A 20786-nucleotide genomic window follows, 5' to 3' on the forward strand; every position below is an offset into this window, starting at 1 on the left:
AAAACGTGCGTAGAAGAATTTTTTTTACCATTTAGAGATGTTGGTGATACAGACGGTTCATCTCGTGGATGATATACATGTCCTATTTCTCCACCTTTTTTCACGCTCACAGAGCGGCTGGAGCACAGAGTCTAGTCGAGTAGAGAGCTGATGCATGCTGCACACGAACAACAATCCAGAGGGCCGGGAGAGAAGACAACGAAAAAGAGGAAAAAAAGTGTTGTAATTATCAACATGAACAGCGAATCTTTAGTTAAACCATGTAGTTATGATCCGTCTTTCAAAGGTAAATAAATTAGTTTCTATCTTTTTAAAGTGTTTGTATATAGGCTAGGCCTATATAAATTAAATTATCAATAATAGTAGGCCTAGCCTATAGGGCTAGGCTAGGCTCTAGCTAGTAGGCTAGTCTAGGGCCTAGTCTGAGTAGCTAACCCTGGCTTAACCTAGGCTCGGGGAGGCCTATTAAAATAAGCCTAGCCTGGGCCTAGCCTATTCAGCAGCCCTAGCCTAATAGCCTAGGAGTATTATTGGAGCCTAGGCCTATAATAGAATACTTGTCAGACCTAGCCTATCCTCTAGGAACCTAGTCAGTCATGCTAGCAAACACAATTTTCGTTTTTCAATTTCTGCTTGTTGCTGATATTGTAATGTTAGGTTAGGCCTCCTCTAGCCTAGGTAGACTAGGCCTAGAGCCTACATACACTAACATTTTCTTTTGCCATCTGATTCCAAAACAAAACAATATTGTACTTTAATTTAGAGTTTAAAATACTCCTGTCCAGTAACAATGAATAAAAGTACTGTAATTTCTTTCTTGCTTTAGTTGACATACGTTCTCATGAACCTTTGTGGTGCTGTGCAATGACCTCATCTGATGTTCTTGTAGACATGTCTGCCCTTTTATCACAGCTAGAGTCAATTCAATTTGTAGGAAAGAAAACGAACCCTCTTCATAGGTACAGTACTTCTCATTTTAAATTTGCAATTGATTAAAGCATTTTTACTTTATTCAGATACGTTGAGAACCTTTGGTGGAAAAGTTTACGCATACAAGTTATTGTTAAATTGACTATTTTTAGTATTACATTCCCATAAAGTACACACGTTGAATTAGAGTATTGAAAAGGTACAAATTATAAAACAACTAATTTAATAACTATTTTGATTTTCCAACAACAATGCTCAATCAATTGTACCATAATGGGCAGCCTTCTTTAGTATTTTAAGCTATGTCTACACTAATCAAACTTTATGTGACAAAATAAAATGTGATGTGCGTGCCCATATATGAACATAATGACATCATATCACTACCATATTTTGGTATATCACTACCATATTTAAAGCCCCAATCCCTACGTTTTTTAGATCTAATTTAAGATCACAAACTATATTTAATGTAAAAATAATACTATATGGTCCTATTGCGATAACTTTTTTCGTCTTTAAACGGTTAAAAATGTGAAAAATAAATCGATTCTAATAATTATAGCGGCCCGCTATAAATCCCAAAATGCATTGCGCGCGGATTGATATTTTTGTTTTTCACCTGTAATTCGCCCCCTTTTCGATCGATCGTGAAGCCAAAACAAATGGAAGAATCCTAACTTTTCAGCGAAAATACCGGGTTTTCCCCAATTTGTATCAACGGAGTCTTGCAAAAATAGAAAGACAATTAATGCAGCAACTATACAACGTCAGGCTAGGTATATAGCTAACGTACGATGTTCGTACGTTATCGATGTTTAGCAGCTAGGCCTACAAAACTAAGCCTACCTAGGCTAGGCCTAAGACCGTCCACGAGAGGTCGATCGCCGCGAGCTACTTACAGTAGGTAGTGCATTGTTTCTCACTTTTTATCATAATTTACCATAAAACGTACGTTTAAGACAAGGAATGACATGGTTTAATGTTTTTAAAGTGATATATATATGTACTATTTTCCAAAAAACGTCCAAAATTGCAGGGAAGGGGTCTAGAAGGGGTGTAGACAGCTTTACACATGTTGAGGTACATGCTTTTCACATTTTAATCCTTTTTAATAATAAATGATATCTGTATCTGTAGGTAAGCCAACAAACCGGAGGAAAAAGAAAACGCCATTACAGCAATACATTCCAAAATCATGGTGAGTGCATTCAATCTAACTGAACAACTGGGAGCTTTTGATTTGCGACGACATATGACTATAAATTAATACATTAATTTCGTTTTTTGTCTGAAAATACAAGTTTACAAGCTCAAGTGGTATACGTATGAAACGCCATATATGCCAAAATATTTCTCTTTTTACTAATATGTCTAAACTCCGTCTGGAACACAGACTACCCAAAAAGGTTTAATTACGCATATCTGTAATAATCTGTGTATAGAAAATGACTATATTTGACCAAATCAAACCAAACTCTACATGCAAAATTAGTATCTCCAGAGACTAGAGAAAATGAAATTGAGGATTTGTTTTAAGGTGCTTTATTGAAATTTGAGAAATTATGATTGTTATACTTTGAAGGTATGGTGCTCATTGAAAGAATGACCAACTTATTACAGAAGACTATGTCACCAGTTCCAACATTATTAGTAAGTTTTACAGTAGATATTTAATTATATTACATAGCCTATGTAAATACGCGAACGTGATTGGTTGAAACTGCATCACATGACTACCGCTGCGAGGATCGTAAATCGTATATATCCTCGAGAACGATGATATTGACTGTAATTTTCGCGTAATAATCGTGTCCTCTGTCATTAATCATATAAATTCTCGAGTACGATGATATTGACACTGTAATTTTCGTGTGCAACACTCGAGTTTGCCGATAAATAAACAAAAGTCATCTACTCGATCTTGAACTCGGGTGGAATTGTCACTCCATCGCAAGACAACGTTTCATCCGCTGGGCCACGGAATTTGCTTGAAGAAATTAATCTTCTAAACTATTTAAGCTATGCATACATAGCGCCCTCATTTGTTATAAGTCCACCCTAAATGTGATGAAACACCGTTTATGATTGGTCAATACTCACGGTAGTAACCTAGTAACTAGTACGCGCTGAACATCCGGTGATTCGGCTCCTCGAAGATCGAGAAGAAGACGAATTGTTTATTCGGCCTACCTGATTATAATATTATTATTAATAGGCTTATTGATGGAAATTCTTTTGTTAATTTAAACGACCTAGGCCTAAGTGAATATTTTATTGCCAAGGAATCATTAATTAGTAATTATCTGTATATTATTCTTCGCAAGGTAAGGTGTCTAGGCAGGCTTGTTTTAAATACAATACAAATACTATAAGGAGGCCTAGCTAGCCTAGCTTCACCCAACCCAGCAGACTTGTTCTTGGCTATATAATATAACAGATATTGCCTTTTATATCGGTTAAATATAAGATTTGACATCCCCTCGGGAATGATATTAAGTTCTCGAGGAATATATATTTCTCTCAGCTGGCGCTTCGGGAAATATATATTCCCTCGAACTTAATATCATTCCCTCGGGGATGTCAAATCTTATATTTAACCTCTAAGCAGTCAATATCTGTATAATACAGAAGTTGAAAGTGAAAAAGAAACCCACTGACTGAAGTTTAACTGAATTAACTAAGACTGAGTAATCCGCACTGATAACTGAGTTGATCCACCTTGACAACTGAGTTGATCCACCTTGACTAAATTGATCCACCAGGTGGCTGAGTTGATCCACCAGGTAGCTGAGTTGGTCCACCCTGTGTTGATCTGCCCTGACCTGAGTTTAATCTACCTTGACTAAGATTATCAACCCTGACGATGGAGTTTATCCACCCTGACTGAGTTAATCTACCCTGACAGAGTTAATCTACCCTGACAGAGTTAATCTACCCTGGCAGAGTTAAACTACACTTAAAGAGTTAATCTACCCTGACAGAGTTAATCTACCGTGACAGAGTTGATCCACCCTGACTAATTTAATCTACCCTCACAGAGTTAATCTACCCTGACAGAGTTAATCTACCTTGACAGAGTTAATCCAACCTGACAGAGTTGATCCACCCTGACTGAGTTAATCTACCCTGACAGAGTTGATCAACCCTGACTGAGTTGTTATGAAAATTCTTCTTTTTTCATTTCAGGAATACCTTGAAAGTAACAGTTGTGCAATTCTATTCCCGAAGGCAGTGTTATACGTCAAGAATCCAACTGCTAAGCATACTCCCATTAAAAGGGTGCCTATGGACGGTTAGTATAATTGTTAGTAGTATTTTAGCTTTGTAGTTGAATACTTTCTAAGATTGTGAGTTTATATTGCTAAAATATTTTTACTTAATTCGAGTGATAGTTTTCTAGATTTGCAGACTTTATTTTATGTAGAGCATCTTGTGTATTGTCACTTTAGGGATAGTGAATTAATTTACTTATGGTTATCCTTGGCAATTCAAGATTCAAGAAATCTTATTAGTCCACTTGAAATGGAATATCAATTTGCCTTTTCATAATTAAGACAACAACAGAACAAAGAAAAGTACATCAAATTGCAAAATTTATAAACATAGAAAAAATGTGTAATTAAGTGATATCAATTAATTTAATTTCACTCTTCCCCGGTGATATGAATGTAATTTTAATATATTTGCTCAGAATCAGCTTTTCATTGTTTTTTTTTTAAATAATGGAAAAATTATATTGTAGCATACGTATTAATATTACGGTAACAATTTTAGTGTGAGAGATTATACATGACTCACAAACTCTCAAATACCGAGATGGATGCAATTTAGTTATTCCCAAATGATTTGTGTTGCAGGTCATTTTAGCCAAGCTACAGCATTGAACCGACTGATATCATTATGTCACCAACTGCAGCATGATGTTACAACAATGACCAACCACAAGTACATAGCGCATCAAATTGCTCTGCTATATGTAAGTAATCCTCATCAAACAGTCATTGACACGTATGATAAAACAGTACTCACTTGTGAAATGGATTTTGTGTTTTCACAAAGTAACACTAATGTTTAGCTTTAATATTAATTAAATTGATAACAATATTACAATTAACTGACATTTTTTAATAGCTAAATTTTCTACTAGATTTAAAGGAGTGAAAATAAAATATCAAATGGCATTTTTTAAAGCTAAAATTATTTGTTTTTTTTATTTTACTTCAATCATGTTCATGAAAGTCTGTATAATTGAAAACTACAAGGTTGGTTTTTGTAATGTCACTTACACTAATGCTGTCACTAACAATATGTTTACAAACTTATTTTATTTTGAATTAAATTTAAAATACCTTTTTCATTGTAATTTTTTCGACTGATTTTATATTGAAAATATCATTAAAATTTCTTTCATTTTGTCTTCTTCAGCAATCTATCAATCAGCTTGGCAACCCAAAGGTGCTTTTGGATCACAGAACAAGCATTGAAACAACATTTAAGAAAATTAAAGCTGAACTGGGAAAAGAAGACGAAAAGCCACCTTGTCTTAACTCAGAGTTGATCTTCTGGTGAATAAACCTTATTTATTGTCACTCGATCGTCTTAAGATCTGTCTACACTACTGTATTTTTATTTAAAAAAAATTTATTTTCAATCTTTCGACAAACGGAAACAAAATGTGATGCGCGTAGAAATGGACACGATGATGTCATATTATTACCATATTTGGGCATATCACTACCACAACAAAGTTCATGCTTATGACTTACCGAAACAAATTGGATTAATTATTATGACTTGTTCTAAATTATCTGTAACGAACATTTTAGCCTAGATTCACAGGTTTTAATTTTTTATTGTGGTAATTTCGAGGAATTACAATTTTTCATATACTAACATTTATTGAACCAAGAAAGTGTCTTGGACATTTTTTTATATTCTTTCCTCCTCATAGTTTTCAGTTGATACAATAACTGGTGGCGCTATATCTATAATACAGCAATTCGATATTGATTGATTAATATTGTTGCCTGGGTTTTCTGGCGATGAGATGACGCCCAAAGAATAAGACGTTCACCGTGATAAGAAACTGGTATGTAAGTCAAACAATATTTGTATTGCTATTGTAGGCAAAAACACTTTCAGCACCTCATGGTTCTGACAAAGTAGTTTGTCTATATTGTATATATTATTATTTAAAAAAAATATTTCCACATACAAATTGAAAGGTGATGATAAAATGTGATCAGAAAAAATAGCCAAGAGCCTCTTAAGTGTTAGTTAGCTGAGATGGAATTTCCAAACTGGGCGGGGTGCTATTATCAGTAGTTATTAGGTTATATGCATTATCATGCATATAACCTCTTGATTCTGTCAAAATCTTTATTTGTTTATTTATTCTTTCCTTAGCACTATTTTGTCCGTGAATTATCTTGATATCAGTTTCATGTAGCTAAGTAAATTTTTCAGAGTATATTCCTTATGGCCAGGAATCGATGTGGTTATGTTTTCACGGTGCGCAATCAAATATTACGTGGTCTACGCGCGATTTAATGAAATCACGTTTGTAATCATATCTTCACAAGCATGAATCATTTTTAAACAAAATTTGGTACTCATAAATTTCAGGTCATATTTCATCATATGGCAATACAATTACGTGCGTAGCGCATATAACGCATGCGTACGCGCGCTTAAAATGTTCAAAATTGTCAGAATTTATTTTCGATGAAATTAGAGTACGTTTCAGGCAATTTTAAGCGTTTAAAAAATTAACATGAGTGCGCAGATTTTCAAACGTTAATGCGCACTTTTTTTGTCCGATTACTGTTGTATAACCTTTCTTTAATAATATCATCATATTTTATTCACTTTTCAACGCGAAACAGCGTTATACGAGCACGTCTAAAGTGACAGTCTACGCACGTGTAAGTTAACAAAATGGTGAAAATATGCTAAATTTTAAAATTAATATATATCGTTAGAATGCTCGGGAACACATATTTTTTATTTCATTTTCTTGAAGTGTATGTATCATATGTATGATTTATTATGAAATTAGGAGAAAAAAAGTTGATTAAGTCATCATTAATGGCATATTAAATTAAAAAAAATTAATTATGACAATCAATGAAATTATAACATTTTCTTAGGCCGAAATAACAAACTTAACATTAACTTTCTTCCTTAAGAAGTTCATATATTAAAGTTAAAAGTATATAGTTTGACAGTGCATCATTTTTAAAAAATTTTTAAAGATGTCATCATAGTAAAACATTATAATTCATTGCGGTATGTAATAATCTATCTGCACCAAAGTGGTTACTGCATAGTAAATACACGGAGGAATCTTTCCATAACTTTAGTCAGTTGTGTATGGCTCGATGGTCTGTGCTCGTGTCTATGGCATTCAAGGTACCAAGATCGAGTCTCACCTTGGGAAACGAAATAAGATTTTTTTTTTATTATCTGTATTGTTTGTTCAAATTTATTTCTTATTGTATAGATTATACACATGATTTATAATGAAATCTAGATAAAAAGTAACTTACCCGCTGGAAAAAAGTTCGACAGTTTCGACACAAACGCGCTACCGCGTCGACGTCTCTTTGTAGATTAGGGAAATCACCAAATATATGTTGCCAGGAAGCTCCGATACAGGCACACTTCACACCCGATAAGAGCTGATAAGTTGTTTATCTCCCTTCGAATTGTTGGGTGTGTTATGTTTTGATTGACAGATTTTCATTTACAAGACTTAAACATAGTTATTTTCCATCAATTGTGCCCCCTATATTTGTTTAACAACGAAAATTATAGGCTACGCAAATATTATCAGGCTATCTTTTAAGCCTCCTCAGGCCCACGAGGTTAGGCTTGGAAGAAAACTTAATCAAGGCTAGGCCTAGGTCTGTGTGTATTATAAACCTGGCCATGGCCTAAGAATAAGACTAGATTTTAGCTATTTAAATGTTTTTAGTTCAAAATAGTTAATTAAATAATGAAAAAAAGCAGTATTTTACTGGTATTGGTAAGCACTGTTAAGCAGATTCGTTAGCAAAACGATGACAGTTCGATGTCGCCACGGCCGATGTCGCCACGGCGGCGGTGGCCAGAGTGCAGTCAGTAGTGTAGTCTACGAATACGAACGTATCGACGCGTGGTGGCTGTAACATAGGCGCGCCTACAGTACCTCGAAAATGAGTACAATTTTTAATGTAACCGCACACTGAAACAGCCTTAATAAAATTTTATTTTGTGTATTCCATACTACACATTTCGATAACAAACACATACAAAATTAGCTCCTTCCATATTATTGTTATACCTCCCTGCCCTGGTTATTCCATTTAATAAACGATAGCAATTCGATGTCGGAAATTGATCGACATTGTTGTTGAACTGTTAAGTTATTAATAGCAACTAATGATGAGTTAACCTACAATTTATTGTAATATTTTTTTTATATAGTTTACCCCATATCCATTTCTAGGATGGGTGATAAAACATGCTCTCATTGACGTGTATCTACCCTGACCAGAAGCGTCGTGTAGTACGATTTCGTTAGCTAGATTAGCCGATAGCAGTTCGATGTCGAAAAGTTATCGATAATGTGTTCTACAATGGAGTCAGTGATGACTTTATTGAAGAACACGGTCGCAATTTTAAGTTAACTGTTTAACTAAGTTTCATTTTGTTCCGATGTATTTCGAGGATAGTTGGGTATAATAAAAGCAAGCGATCTCATTAATTTTGACTTTTGTAGGCCTATTGTACCTGAGCTAAGGATTCAGATAGCAATTCGATATCGAAAAGTTATCGACATTGTGTTCTACCATGGAGTTATTATACTTATGGTAGTACAGGGTCACAGTTAACTGAAGATTATTCATCTTAATGATTTTTTGTTTCTTTTTTTTTCTGATTTAACGACGAGTTAACTGAAGGTTATTATTCTTAATTATTCCTTTAATTTTTTTTATACGCGGCACGCATTTCGAAGATAGTTAAAAGTAAGCCAGACGATAGCAATTCGATGTCGAAATGTTATCGACATTGTGTTCTACCATGGAGTTATTACTCCATGGTAGAACAGGATCACAGTTCTACGACGAGTTAACTAAAGATTAGTATTAATCTTAATAATTGTTTTATTTATACACGACACACATTTCGGGATGGGTTTGGTAAAAGCAACTGATCTCATTTTTACTTTTATATTGTACCCTGAATGAGCGTCGTGAATTCTGTTACGTAAGCCAGACGATAGCAATTCGATGTCGAAATGTTATCGACATTGTGTTCTATTACTCCATAGTAGAACAGGATCACAGTTCTACGACGAGTTAACTTAAGATTATTATTAATCCTAATACTTGTTTTATTTATACAGGACACACATTTCGGGATGGGTTTGGTAAAAGCAAGCGATTCATTTTTACTTTTATATTGTACCCTGAATGAGCGTCATGGATCATTAGGTAAAGCCAGACGATAGCAATTCGATGTCGAAATGTTATCGACTATTTTGTACCATGGAGTGATTACTCCATGGTAGGGTCACATGTACGATATGATAATAACCTTAATTGTTTCATTTTTTTTTTTCAATTTTCTTTTTAACGTTGTTTTCAAATTATCATTTGAATTCATTTTGAATTTTGTTTTATTTTTTACATTTTTTTGTCATGTTAAAAACATGTTTTAAATACATTTTAAACACAACCCCATGCAAACGTTAACCTTTACCGGGCTTGAAAAGAATTTATTTTGCTTTAAAAAAATTTCATTTTGAATTATTGACATTCGTGTTTATAAATCTAACATTTTAGTGAAATAAAACACTCATGATGCTTTATTATATTGATCAAGCAAGTTTGACCAATCGATTTATTCACATGACATGATACAAAAATTTAAAAAAAATTGGAGTAGTGAAAAGAAGTCACCATGAAGGGGTATCGTAACAGCCATGAGCTTAACGATGCGTGGCATTAGCAAAATGTTTATGTGATTAATTGTATTTTGCACATTTTGCTGATAGATGGGTCTATTGTATAACTTCCTTTCTAAGGAAATTACTTGAACGTTGTTTCAAAATTGTTATTTTAATTCATTTTGAATGTTTCTTTATTTCTAACTTATCAAATACTTTTTGTCATGTTAAAACATGACCACTTAAAAAATACCATGTTGTCAATGTGAAAAATTTAACCGATAGGTCTCACTTAATAGAAAATTACAAAATTTAGAAAGAATTTGTTCATATATATATATAATTTAATTCCAACTACTTTAAAAAAAAAAACGATATAAAAATCAATAATTAATAGTCATTACTGCAGTAAAAAATTGAAACCCAACTTTAATATTCAATCATAATGAATGAGCTTGACGATGCGTGACATTTGCAAGATGTTTATAATGATTCAATCAATTAATTGTTACAAAATATGTTGCTGGTATACATTCTGGTAGATAGAAAGACAAATAAGAAATTTGAATGGATTTCCGATCGCTGTTTGTCGTTAGTAATGTGACGTAACACTGTGTGACTTAATGTATAGTGCAAGTAGGTTTTTGGGGGTCAAAATAAATTTGAGTCATACTTAATATTTGTTTTAAACAGAAAATTACACAAATTTAGAAGAATTTGTTTATTAAATTATATATAATTGTATTCCAATATTTATAAAATACTTTTTCGAAAAAAAAAACCCCCGGTATGATAATCAAATTAATAGTCATTACTGCAGTGAAAATTAAAAACCAACTTTAATATTCAATTAGATTTTAGTGAGTGAAATAAAACACTGCATTTGTTTTATGAAGCTTGACGATGCGTGACATTTGCACGATGTTTATATGATTCAATCAATTAATTGTATTTACAAATGTTGCTGGTATACATTCTGGTAGAAAGGCAAATAAGAAATTTGAATGGATTTCCGATCGCTGTTTGTCGTTAGTAATGTGACGTAACACTGTGTGACTTAATCGCAAGCAGGTTTTTGGGGGTCAAAATAAATTTGAGTCATACTTAAAATTTGTTTTAAATAGAAAATTAAAACTATTTATCCAAATTTAGAATAGTTTTGTTGAAATATAGGCCTATATAATTTTATTCCAATATTTATAAAATACTTAAAAAAACCGACATAAAAATCAATAATTAGGCCTAATACTGTAGTAATAATAAAACCAATACAATCAATTTAACCGATAGGTCTCACTTAATATTTTTTAAACAGAAAATTATACAAATTTAGAAGAATTTGTTTATATATATATAATTGTATTCCAATATTTACAAAATACTTTTTCGAAAAAAAACCCCCCCCCCGTATGATAATAAATAATTAATAGTCATTACTGCAGTGAAAATTAAAAACCAACTTTAATATTCAATTAGATTTTAGTGAGTGAAATAAAACACTGAATTTGTTTTATGAAGCTTGACGATGCGTGACATTTGCACGATGTTTATATGATTCAATCAATTAATTGTATTTACAAATGTTGCTGGTATACTGGTAGGAAGGCGAATAAGAAATTTGAATGGATTTCCGATCGCTGTTTGTCGTTAGTAATGTGACGTAACACTGTGTGACTTAATGTATAGTGCAAGCAGGTTTTTGGGGGTCAAAATAAATTTGAGTCATACTTAATATTTGTTTTAAACAGAAAATTAAAACTATTTGTCCAAATTTAGAATAATTTTGTTGAAATATAGGCCTATATAATTTTATTCCAATATTTATTAAATACTTTAAAAAAAAAAGCCGACATAAAAATCAATAATTATAGGCCTAATAGTAATAATAAAACCAATACAATCAATTTAACCGATAGGTCTCACTTAATATTTTTTAAACAGAAAATTAAACAAATTTAGAAGAATTTGTTTATATATATATAATTGTATTCCAATATTTAAAAAATACTTTTTCGAAAAAAAACCCCCCGGTATGATAATCAATAATTAATAGTCATTACTGCAGTGAAAATTAAAAACCAACTTTAAAGATGTATTGTCCCTTGAAACACAAAAAAATGAAGGTCAAAATATTCTAAATTTAAAGTGGCCATATCAAAGTAATATTAAAGTTATTCACTTTAAGTCGAAAATTTGAGCAAAAAACAACAAGTTTACGTAATTAACAGGTAAATTAGTTTGATTACATTTCATCTGGAAAATCGTCACGAGCGAAAGTAAACAAAGATTTCAAACCATGAGTACGCATTATGCATATGCTAAATTAGGATTGTTTACAACTCGTCACGGTTAAGAAGGTATTTTCACACATATCATGAGGAAGTTTTATGATTATGCATACAGAGTAGCCAAACAAGCGCGTTTCATTATGGGATATGTTTTGATTGAAAACTTTGACTGGAAGTCAAAGTTATTTTTTTAACAAAAAAACGTCTGTATTTCAGTTAAAATTGTTTTTTTTCGAAAAATTTTTGGTGATAGTTAATAACTATTATGATACTTCAAATGACCCACCGTTTTTCGAAATCTTTTATTTTTTATTTTTTTGGAATTAGTCAAAGGGACAATACATCTTTAATATTCAATTAGATTTTAGTGAGTGAAATAAAACACTGCATTTGTTTTATGAAGCTTGACGATGCGTGACATTTGCACGATGTTTATAATGATTCAATCAATTAATTGTATTTACAAATGTTGCTGGTATACATTCTGGTAGAAAGGCGAATAAGAAATTTGAATGGATTTCCGATCGCTGTTTGTCGTTAGTAATGTGACGTAACACTGTGTGACTTAATGTATAGCGCAAGCAGGTTTTTGGGGGTCAAAATAAATTTGAGTCATACTTAATAAAAACCGGTTTAAAAATCAATAATTAATAGTATAATAATAAAACCAATACAATCAATTTAACCGATAGGTCTCACTTAATATTTATTATATATAATATAAAATTTAGAAGAATTTGTTCATAAATATATAATTTATTCCAATATTTAAAAAATACTTTTTCGAAAAAAAAAAACCCGATTTAAAAATCAATAATTAATAGTCATTACTGCAGTGGAAATTGAAAACCAACTTTAATATTCAATTAGCTTTTAGTGAGTAAAATAAAACACTGCATTCGTTTTATGAATGAATGAGCTTGACGATGCGTGACATTTGCACAATGTTTATAATGATCCAATCAATTAATTGTATTCACAAATGTTGCTGGTATACTGGTAGGAAGGCGAATAAGAAATGGATGTTTTTCCGATCGCTGTTTGTCGGTATAGTAGAGGCTATATATGGTTTGACCTTGAAAAAATTCTAATAAAAGGTCTTTTGGTATTTTCTTGTAGCTTTAGGTGTGAATAATTACCAAAAAATTTTTGCAGCCTTCTAGTTGCTGCGTTAGTGAGATATTGAGGGTCAAAGGTCAGTGACCTTTTTGTGGCATTTGATGGCTCATAACTCCTCAACTCCTGGGTTTAAAAAGACAAATGTGGTTTCTACATCTATGTTTTAGTGGTCAAACAACAAAATAAAGTTTTTGCAAATTTCGGGTTACTTGTGCCATTGGTCAGATAGTCGGGTCAAAGGTCATTGACCTTTATTCATTAATAACTACTGCTAGTGTAGGACCTGAGTAAGATTAGTATGCATTCAATTTAGGAGAGAATATCTCAACTGTTATAGGATAATTTGACCCCAAGGAACAACATGGGATATGTGTCAAATTCGTTATCTGGGGCGAACATGCCCAAAATCGGGGTCAAGGGTTAGAAATGTGTGGTTCTTATATCTCGACAACCACTTGTCATACAGATTTGCTTTTGGTGTCAAATTGTTCAGAATATACATATTTATATTCGGTCTAACACAACTTTTACCCAAAAAATGACCGGAAATGCTTTTACTGACCTTTGACCAAAAAACACATTTTCGGGTTAAATTATTATTTAAAATGTCAATGGACACACTTTGCTACCCAACTTGTATTTAATTATGTGATGTTATTTTTGGAAAATATGCATATTTTATTAAATTTAGACAAAAATTAGTATAAATTAATGTAAGTTTATTTTGGGTGAAATAATTCTAGCGTTGTAATGAAATATTTGGTATAAAAAAGGAAACACTTAGTTGTAGTTTATTAAGTTCTTTATTTGGTAGACCAAACAAAATGGCATTGCAGTAGTCTAACCGTGAACAGAACATCAACAACACAAGCTTCGATAACCGACTTCGCCTCATTAAACTCTGCTGGATTAAAGCTGATGTACAGTTGTGTATCATCTGCGTACACATGATATTGGACACAATGTCTCTTAATGATATCACTCATGGGCGAGATGTAAACTAAAAACAATACTGGACCCAGTATTGATCCTTGAGGAACACCGCATTTCAGGTCGATAGGTGGATTTGACATTACCAATCTGGACCTGCTGCTTCCTATAGAAGACAAATATGACTTGAACCAATTTAGAGCAGATCCACGGATACCAATAGACGAGAGTCTTGCAATAAGAATGGAATAGTCCATGGTATCAGAAGCTGCCGACAGGTCGAGGTACACAGAAAAAAGACAATTACCTTTATCCAGAGCTAAAATAATATCATTATGCACCTTGAGAATGGCTGAATCTGTACTGTGGTGCTGGTTGAAGAGGGTCGAACAGATTATTGTCGTCAAGAAAATGTATGAGATCTAAAGCAACGCATTTCTCAAGGATCAATTAGATAAGAAAGTGACATTAGAAATAGAATGAAAATTTGCCATGCAAGTATGATCCAGTGAAGGCTTCTTTAAAATAAATGTAACTAGACCCAACTTCAAATCATCAGGAAAGGTCGTACCAGTTGATAAAGATAAATTAATAATAATTCTAAATACTGAAGTCAATTATGCACATTTTCCATAAAGTTATATTCCTAATTAAAAATTTTCAATACAAGTTGGGTAGCAATGGGTAGCATATTGTATATGCTTCCATTTTATACCATACAGTGTGTCCATTGACATTTTAAAGAATAATTTAACCCGAAAATGTGTTTTTTTGTGTCATTTTTTCGATCAACCAGCATCGGCCAATAGCTTAAGATCTGCATGGCAACTTGTCAAACAACTCTCAGGGAAGAGATCTCAAAGTTCATGCATCATGGGAGAGGATCGTCTTCTAGCATGGAAAACTCACTTCCACAAACTACTATCGGTGAAGACTTCAGTGGTAGATGACATGGATATCTGCAAAATCTTCAACTTCAACCACCAGATAAGCTCCGAGAAGTTCTCCGAGGCTGAGGTGTCAATTGCCTGCAAACAGATGAAATTTGGCAAAGCACCTGGTCTTGACGGTCTTCCCATCGAAATATGGAAATTACCTGGCACCCAGAAAGCTCTCACTTCTTTCTGCAATCAAACTCTTGACGGAAACAGGCCATCAGAATGGGGAATTTCTGGGATCGTTCCTATTCCGAAAAAAATGTGATCTTTCAAAACCAGATAACTACAGGGGTATTTCATTATCACAATTGGCTGCAAAGATCTACAATCGTCTGATTTTAAATAGGATACGTCCTGTGATTAATGAAGATCTACTCCCCAACCAGAATGGCTTTCGTCAGGCACGATCAACAACTTCGCACATTCTTGCACTGAGGAGAATTGTTGAAGAGGTAAGAACCATCACAAGGAGGCAGTCATTATCTTTATTGACTTTCGCAAAGCCTTTGATTCCATCAATCGCAACATCATGATGAAGATCCTCTTAGCATACGGCATCCCTCATAAAATTGTAGAAGCCATCAGAGTAATGTATATCAATACATCAGCAGTTGTCCTGACTCCAGATGGTGAGACTGATTGCTTCAACATCGACTCTGGCGTACTTCAAGGAGACCCTCTTGCTCCATTCTTGTTTATTGTCTGCCTTGACTACGCAATGCGATCAGCAACTACATCATCAGACGGTCTCAACCTCCACCGTAGGCGTAGTAGAAGACATCCAGCTGAAGTACTACCAGACCTGGACTTTGCCGATGACATCGCCATTCTTGAAGATTCCATACATGCTGCCGAAAATCTACTGCACAGAATTCAACAAGCCACACAAGGTATAGGTTTATACTTAAACATCAAGAAGACCCAATTCATACATTTAAACCCCTCATCACCTTCTATAACTCTCGCACTGGATGGATCAGCAATAGAACATCATTCAAAGACGTCGCATGGGCCTGGCCGGTCATGTTATGAGAAGCTCTGAGCCTGCCTCAAGAGTTCTCCTTTGGGAACCAGAAGAGAAAAGGAAAGTGGGAAGACCTCAACTGACTTGGCTTGACATTCTGTTGAAAGATACCAAACTAGACCTGAGTGAACTGAGAAAGAGCATGCTTGATAGAGATGTGTGGAGACAAATTATTATGGCACCCACTTAATAGTGGGATGACATTAAGTAAGTAAGTTTGGTCAAAGGTCAGTAAAAGCATTTCCGGTCATTTTTTGGGGTTAAAAGTTGTGTTAGACTGAATATAAATATGTATATTCTGAGCAATTTGACACCAAAAGCAAATCTGTATGACAAGTGGTTGTCGAGATATAAGAACCACACATTTTTAACCTTTGACCCGATTTTGGGCATGTTCGCCCCAGATAGCGAATTTGGCACATATCCCATGTTGTTCCTTGGGGTCTAATTATCCTATAACAGTTGAGATATTCTCTCCTAAATTGAATGCATACAAATCTTACCCAGGTCCTAGACTAGCAGTAGTTATTAATGAATAAAGGTCAATGACCTTTGACCCGACTATCTGACCAATGGCACAAGTAACCCGAAATTTGCAAAAACTTTATTTTCTTGTTTGACCACTAAAACATAGATCTAGACACCACATTTGTCTTTTTAAACCCAGGAGTTGAGGAGTTATGAGCCATCAAATGCCACAAAAAGGTCACTGACCTTTGACCCTCAATATCTCACTAACGCAGCAACTAGAAGGCTGCAAAAATTTTTTGGTATTTATTCACACCTAAAGCTACAAGAAAATACCAAAAGACCTTTTATTAGAATTTTTTCAAGGTTACATAGGATAAATGTCACATATAGCCTGTACTAGTAGTAATGTGACTTAATTACGTTTTTAATCATTATCTGCATCCATAGAGATATTATAACTGAAAATCAATTTTAATATTGAGTGAGCTTTTTAGTAAAACATTTTTATAAATGGTATGAGCTTAACGATCTGTGACATTTGTGTAAATTCGCTAATGCTCATTGAAATGAATAAACAAACAAATGCATACGTACATACATACTGTATACAATGTTATTTTTAGTATAGTAAAGTACAGTAATGATAGTTTTACATATTTTATCATATTTTCATTGTAAATTTTTTTTTGGTCTGATCTAAATATTTACAATAAAAAATCACAATTTTCTCACGCTTTATACTTATAAATGTAGGCTATTGTTTTTTTTATTTAAAATAAACCTATCATCATGGTATAGAATAGTGTACGTGTATTTAATGCGAATCTTTGTAGAAAAACAATTCCATAAGTAAGAAACTACCATGTGTGTTACTGTTCGTGAGCCGCACCAATCGTTAGAAAAACAAATCCGAGCGAGCCGAACGATTGTTGTAGAAATTCCATTTGATGTACACGCACTCATATGGTAAGAAATTACCACGTGTATATTCATCATGCGAGTTTGTTGCCCGAACGCCGAACGACTGTTGTGAAATTCCATTTGATGTACATGTACCCCTCTGTTAAGAATTTACCACATGTATATTCATCATGCAAGTAACAAGTTTGTTATCCGAACGCCAAACGACTTGTGAAATTCCATTTGATGTAAACGTACCCCTCTGGTATAGGTTGGTTCCCACTGGCGAAGCAATGTAACGCAATTTGCGCAACGTAAGCAAATGCCCTTCTAATAATTGTGTTTGCCCCGTCTGCATGAAATCAAACCTGCGATGTTTCCAGCACTGTTGTATTTTGTTCCCACTTGTGATTACGCAAATACGTCGCTGCGTTGCGTTCCAGTGGGAACCACGCTTAAGAAATTACCACGTGTGTTCACCATGCGAGTTTGTTGCCCGAACCAACGAGTGCTGTGAAAATTCCACTTGATGTACACGCGCCCCTCTGGTAAGAAATTACCACGTGTGTTCATCATGCGAGTTTCGCCGCCGAACGAACGATTATTGTGGACATTCCATTTGACGTACACACACGCACCCTAAAAAATTAACATGTGTGTTCATGCCTGTATAGTACCTGTCCGTTTCTGCTGACAAAATTGGCAAAACATTAACATTTTTTCATCAACAGTGTCAGCAGTAGGCTATAGTTTCGCGCTAGCTCAGCGGCGATCACATGTGTTTTGCGCTCTAGTCGAATTCTCTGGATAGAAGAAATATACTTAATTAATAAATGTTTAATTACCAAAATGTATTTAAAATTAGTTTCATAATCATACATAGGCCTACGTTACTGTTTGTTGTTAACAATAAAAATATTGTCTTATTTTACAACTCCCTGGTCTGAGTGAGATTGAGCCAAACGAACTCAAAATATAAAAAAAACACAGAAATTTAGTGACGAAGTATGACGTTGCAGTAGTGGATAGGCTATTTCCTGGAATGCCAAAAATGTCTTTAACACGCCGCCGCTAAAAAGGGAGAAGTCTATGCGTTGCTGTTAAACCATGTGCTGCGCTAGGAACATGTTAGGTCTATAAAATGGACTATACTATTTTACGAAACTATAAAGAGGATGGGTTGTTATGATAATGATATGGGGCGTGTTTATGAATACATTTTCAAAAGAACCGTAAGACTATGTATACGTTATCGGGTATATATATTTTTTCACAATACTGTAATTGCCGGTGGTTAAGTTGAAAATCGAGGAAACATGCAAATAGACAGGCCAGGGAGTTGTAACTCCCTGGACAGGCTAATGCAAACGTGGCATGCCCTTGCTAATAAAACGTGTTGGGTTGGGAGTTATACAGAACGTAATGGAATTCTGTACCGTGTCCTGTGATGTACAGTATTTGATATATTTTTTTATATTTTTTATTAATATACATTATATAAATATATTATTAATACTAGTGTAGGCTAGGTACTCGGCAAGCTAGGCCTATACGTGTATTGTATATATACAAAAAAGACGTCAGCTCTGTACAGGCTCGTCGAACGGTCCAAGTTTTATTTTCTCGCACAAAGATTGTAATTGTAAACATCGGACGCTAACAGTCGGTCAACATGCGGCACATGGTGTGGGCGGATCATCTTATCAGGCGGGTAAGGGAAGTCACCGATGTGACGGCGTATTGTCATTCTTCAAAGAAAACACTGCTTTTGAATAAACCGCCTTAATTAGGATAGCGCGTGCCAACTGTTTATTTATAGTAAATCCAATTAGTTTTTGCTTCCTTCTATTGTTTAAAGATCCTTAAAATACTGTCGATTTAGTATCGACGCATTGTCTAAATACTATCGAATTACTGTCGGTAACTAACTGCAAGTTCGACGTCGAACTTTTTTTCAGCGGGTATGTCTTTATTAATATATGTAACAACAAATGTGGTTTATGACATTATACGCAGAGGGATCTTTGATCGGATTGTGATACCGGCTATTGTATTCGCGTTAGCAAGGTCCTATCATATATTATAAATAATTAAAGATTCTGAGAAAAACAATCAATCAATATATCTTTAAAAAATCAATTATCTTTATTTAAATCAATGCATATAACCTATAATTCGTCATAGTGACGAATTAAATCTAGTTATTGTTATTACAATTATTACAACAGTATTTCAAATGTCAGATTCACTGGTGTTGTCTTGTGGTGGTAGAGGTAGACCTTGAAAACCATTTTGAACAATCAAAACACAAATGAAATCACAATTTTTAATTGATCAACATTTTATAAACTACCATTTAGTCATTATAATATGGCATAGATATACTTGGCATCCTGAAAAATGTAAAGCTATTATATAAATAATAAATTATGTCGCTATCAAATGTGTATAGGCTTACAGTAATTAACATGGTATAGGCCTCTAATTATACTGTTGCTATCAAATATTATGTAATCCATGATTTCCAGGATCAGGTGAAAACCCTCGCGTACATACATTACAAACAATCGTTAATGTTACGTGCAAGTTTGTTATTACTGCCGCAAGAGTAAATACTAATATTGCACCCTTTATTGCTTTTAAGGTTATTTAAGAGGTGTTTGTTCGTCATGGCATCTAAAGAAGTGATTAAAGGAATTGAAGCTGCAGCACTAGAGTGTTCTTTATGTTTGCATCGCTTCACAAAACCAAAGACACTCACGTGTGTCCATTCGTTCTGTCTTGAGTGTCTTGAAAAATGGGTTAAAGAAAGAAATGGAGTACTCAGCTGTCCAATATGTCGTGAAGTCTGCCTGATTCCAGAAGGAGGGCTTGAAAACCTGAAGAATAATATATTTACCAGAATCAAAAATGAAGATGTCACAACATCATCGAATCATTACAATGAGAGAATACGCAACCATTGATCCTTTGGAACGCTTGGCTTCTAAACCTGTGTTATGCTCTGAACATGAAATGCCATTTCATTTCTACTGCGACTCGTGTAAGATTCCAGTATGCGTTGGATGTACACAAATTAAACATTCTAAATCTGATTGTCATAACATAGTCGAAATTAAAACTGCGTTTGAATCATTCTCAACACGTTCAGAAAGCTTAATTAAAACAGCAGATGAAAGATTAGGAAGCCTTCAATCAATTGCTAATGAACTGAAAAAGAAAGAGGCATTAGAAATGTCTACTTACAAGAA

At 33.8% G+C, this 20786-nt stretch overlaps 1 protein-coding gene across 2 annotated transcripts; it reads left to right on the forward strand.

The window, feature by feature from the left end:
- Nucleotides 1-89: 89 nt before the first annotated feature.
- On the forward strand, nt 90-20317 carry LOC140048844 (uncharacterized). Of its 2 annotated transcripts, none has more exons than XM_072093646.1 (9): nt 90-286; nt 827-959; nt 2071-2131; nt 2516-2583; nt 4120-4225; nt 4791-4909; nt 5359-5498; nt 5885-6026; nt 20180-20317. In XM_072093646.1, the coding sequence occupies exons 4-8, from the start codon at nt 2518-2520 to the stop codon at nt 5901-5903; spliced, it is 450 nt and encodes a 149-aa protein (XP_071949747.1). In that variant the 5' UTR covers nt 90-286; nt 827-959; nt 2071-2131; nt 2516-2517; the 3' UTR covers nt 5904-6026; nt 20180-20317. The 2 variants fall into 2 exon arrangements, with proteins under 2 accessions (XP_071949747.1, XP_071949748.1); XM_072093647.1 differs by having other exon boundaries at nt 5885-6022.
- Nucleotides 20318-20786: the final 469 nt, after the last annotated feature.

The sequence above is a fragment of the Antedon mediterranea genome, chromosome 5 (genome assembly GCF_964355755.1).
Source record: "Antedon mediterranea chromosome 5, ecAntMedi1.1, whole genome shotgun sequence".
In the NCBI taxonomy this organism is placed as follows: domain Eukaryota; kingdom Metazoa; phylum Echinodermata; class Crinoidea; order Comatulida; family Antedonidae; genus Antedon; species Antedon mediterranea.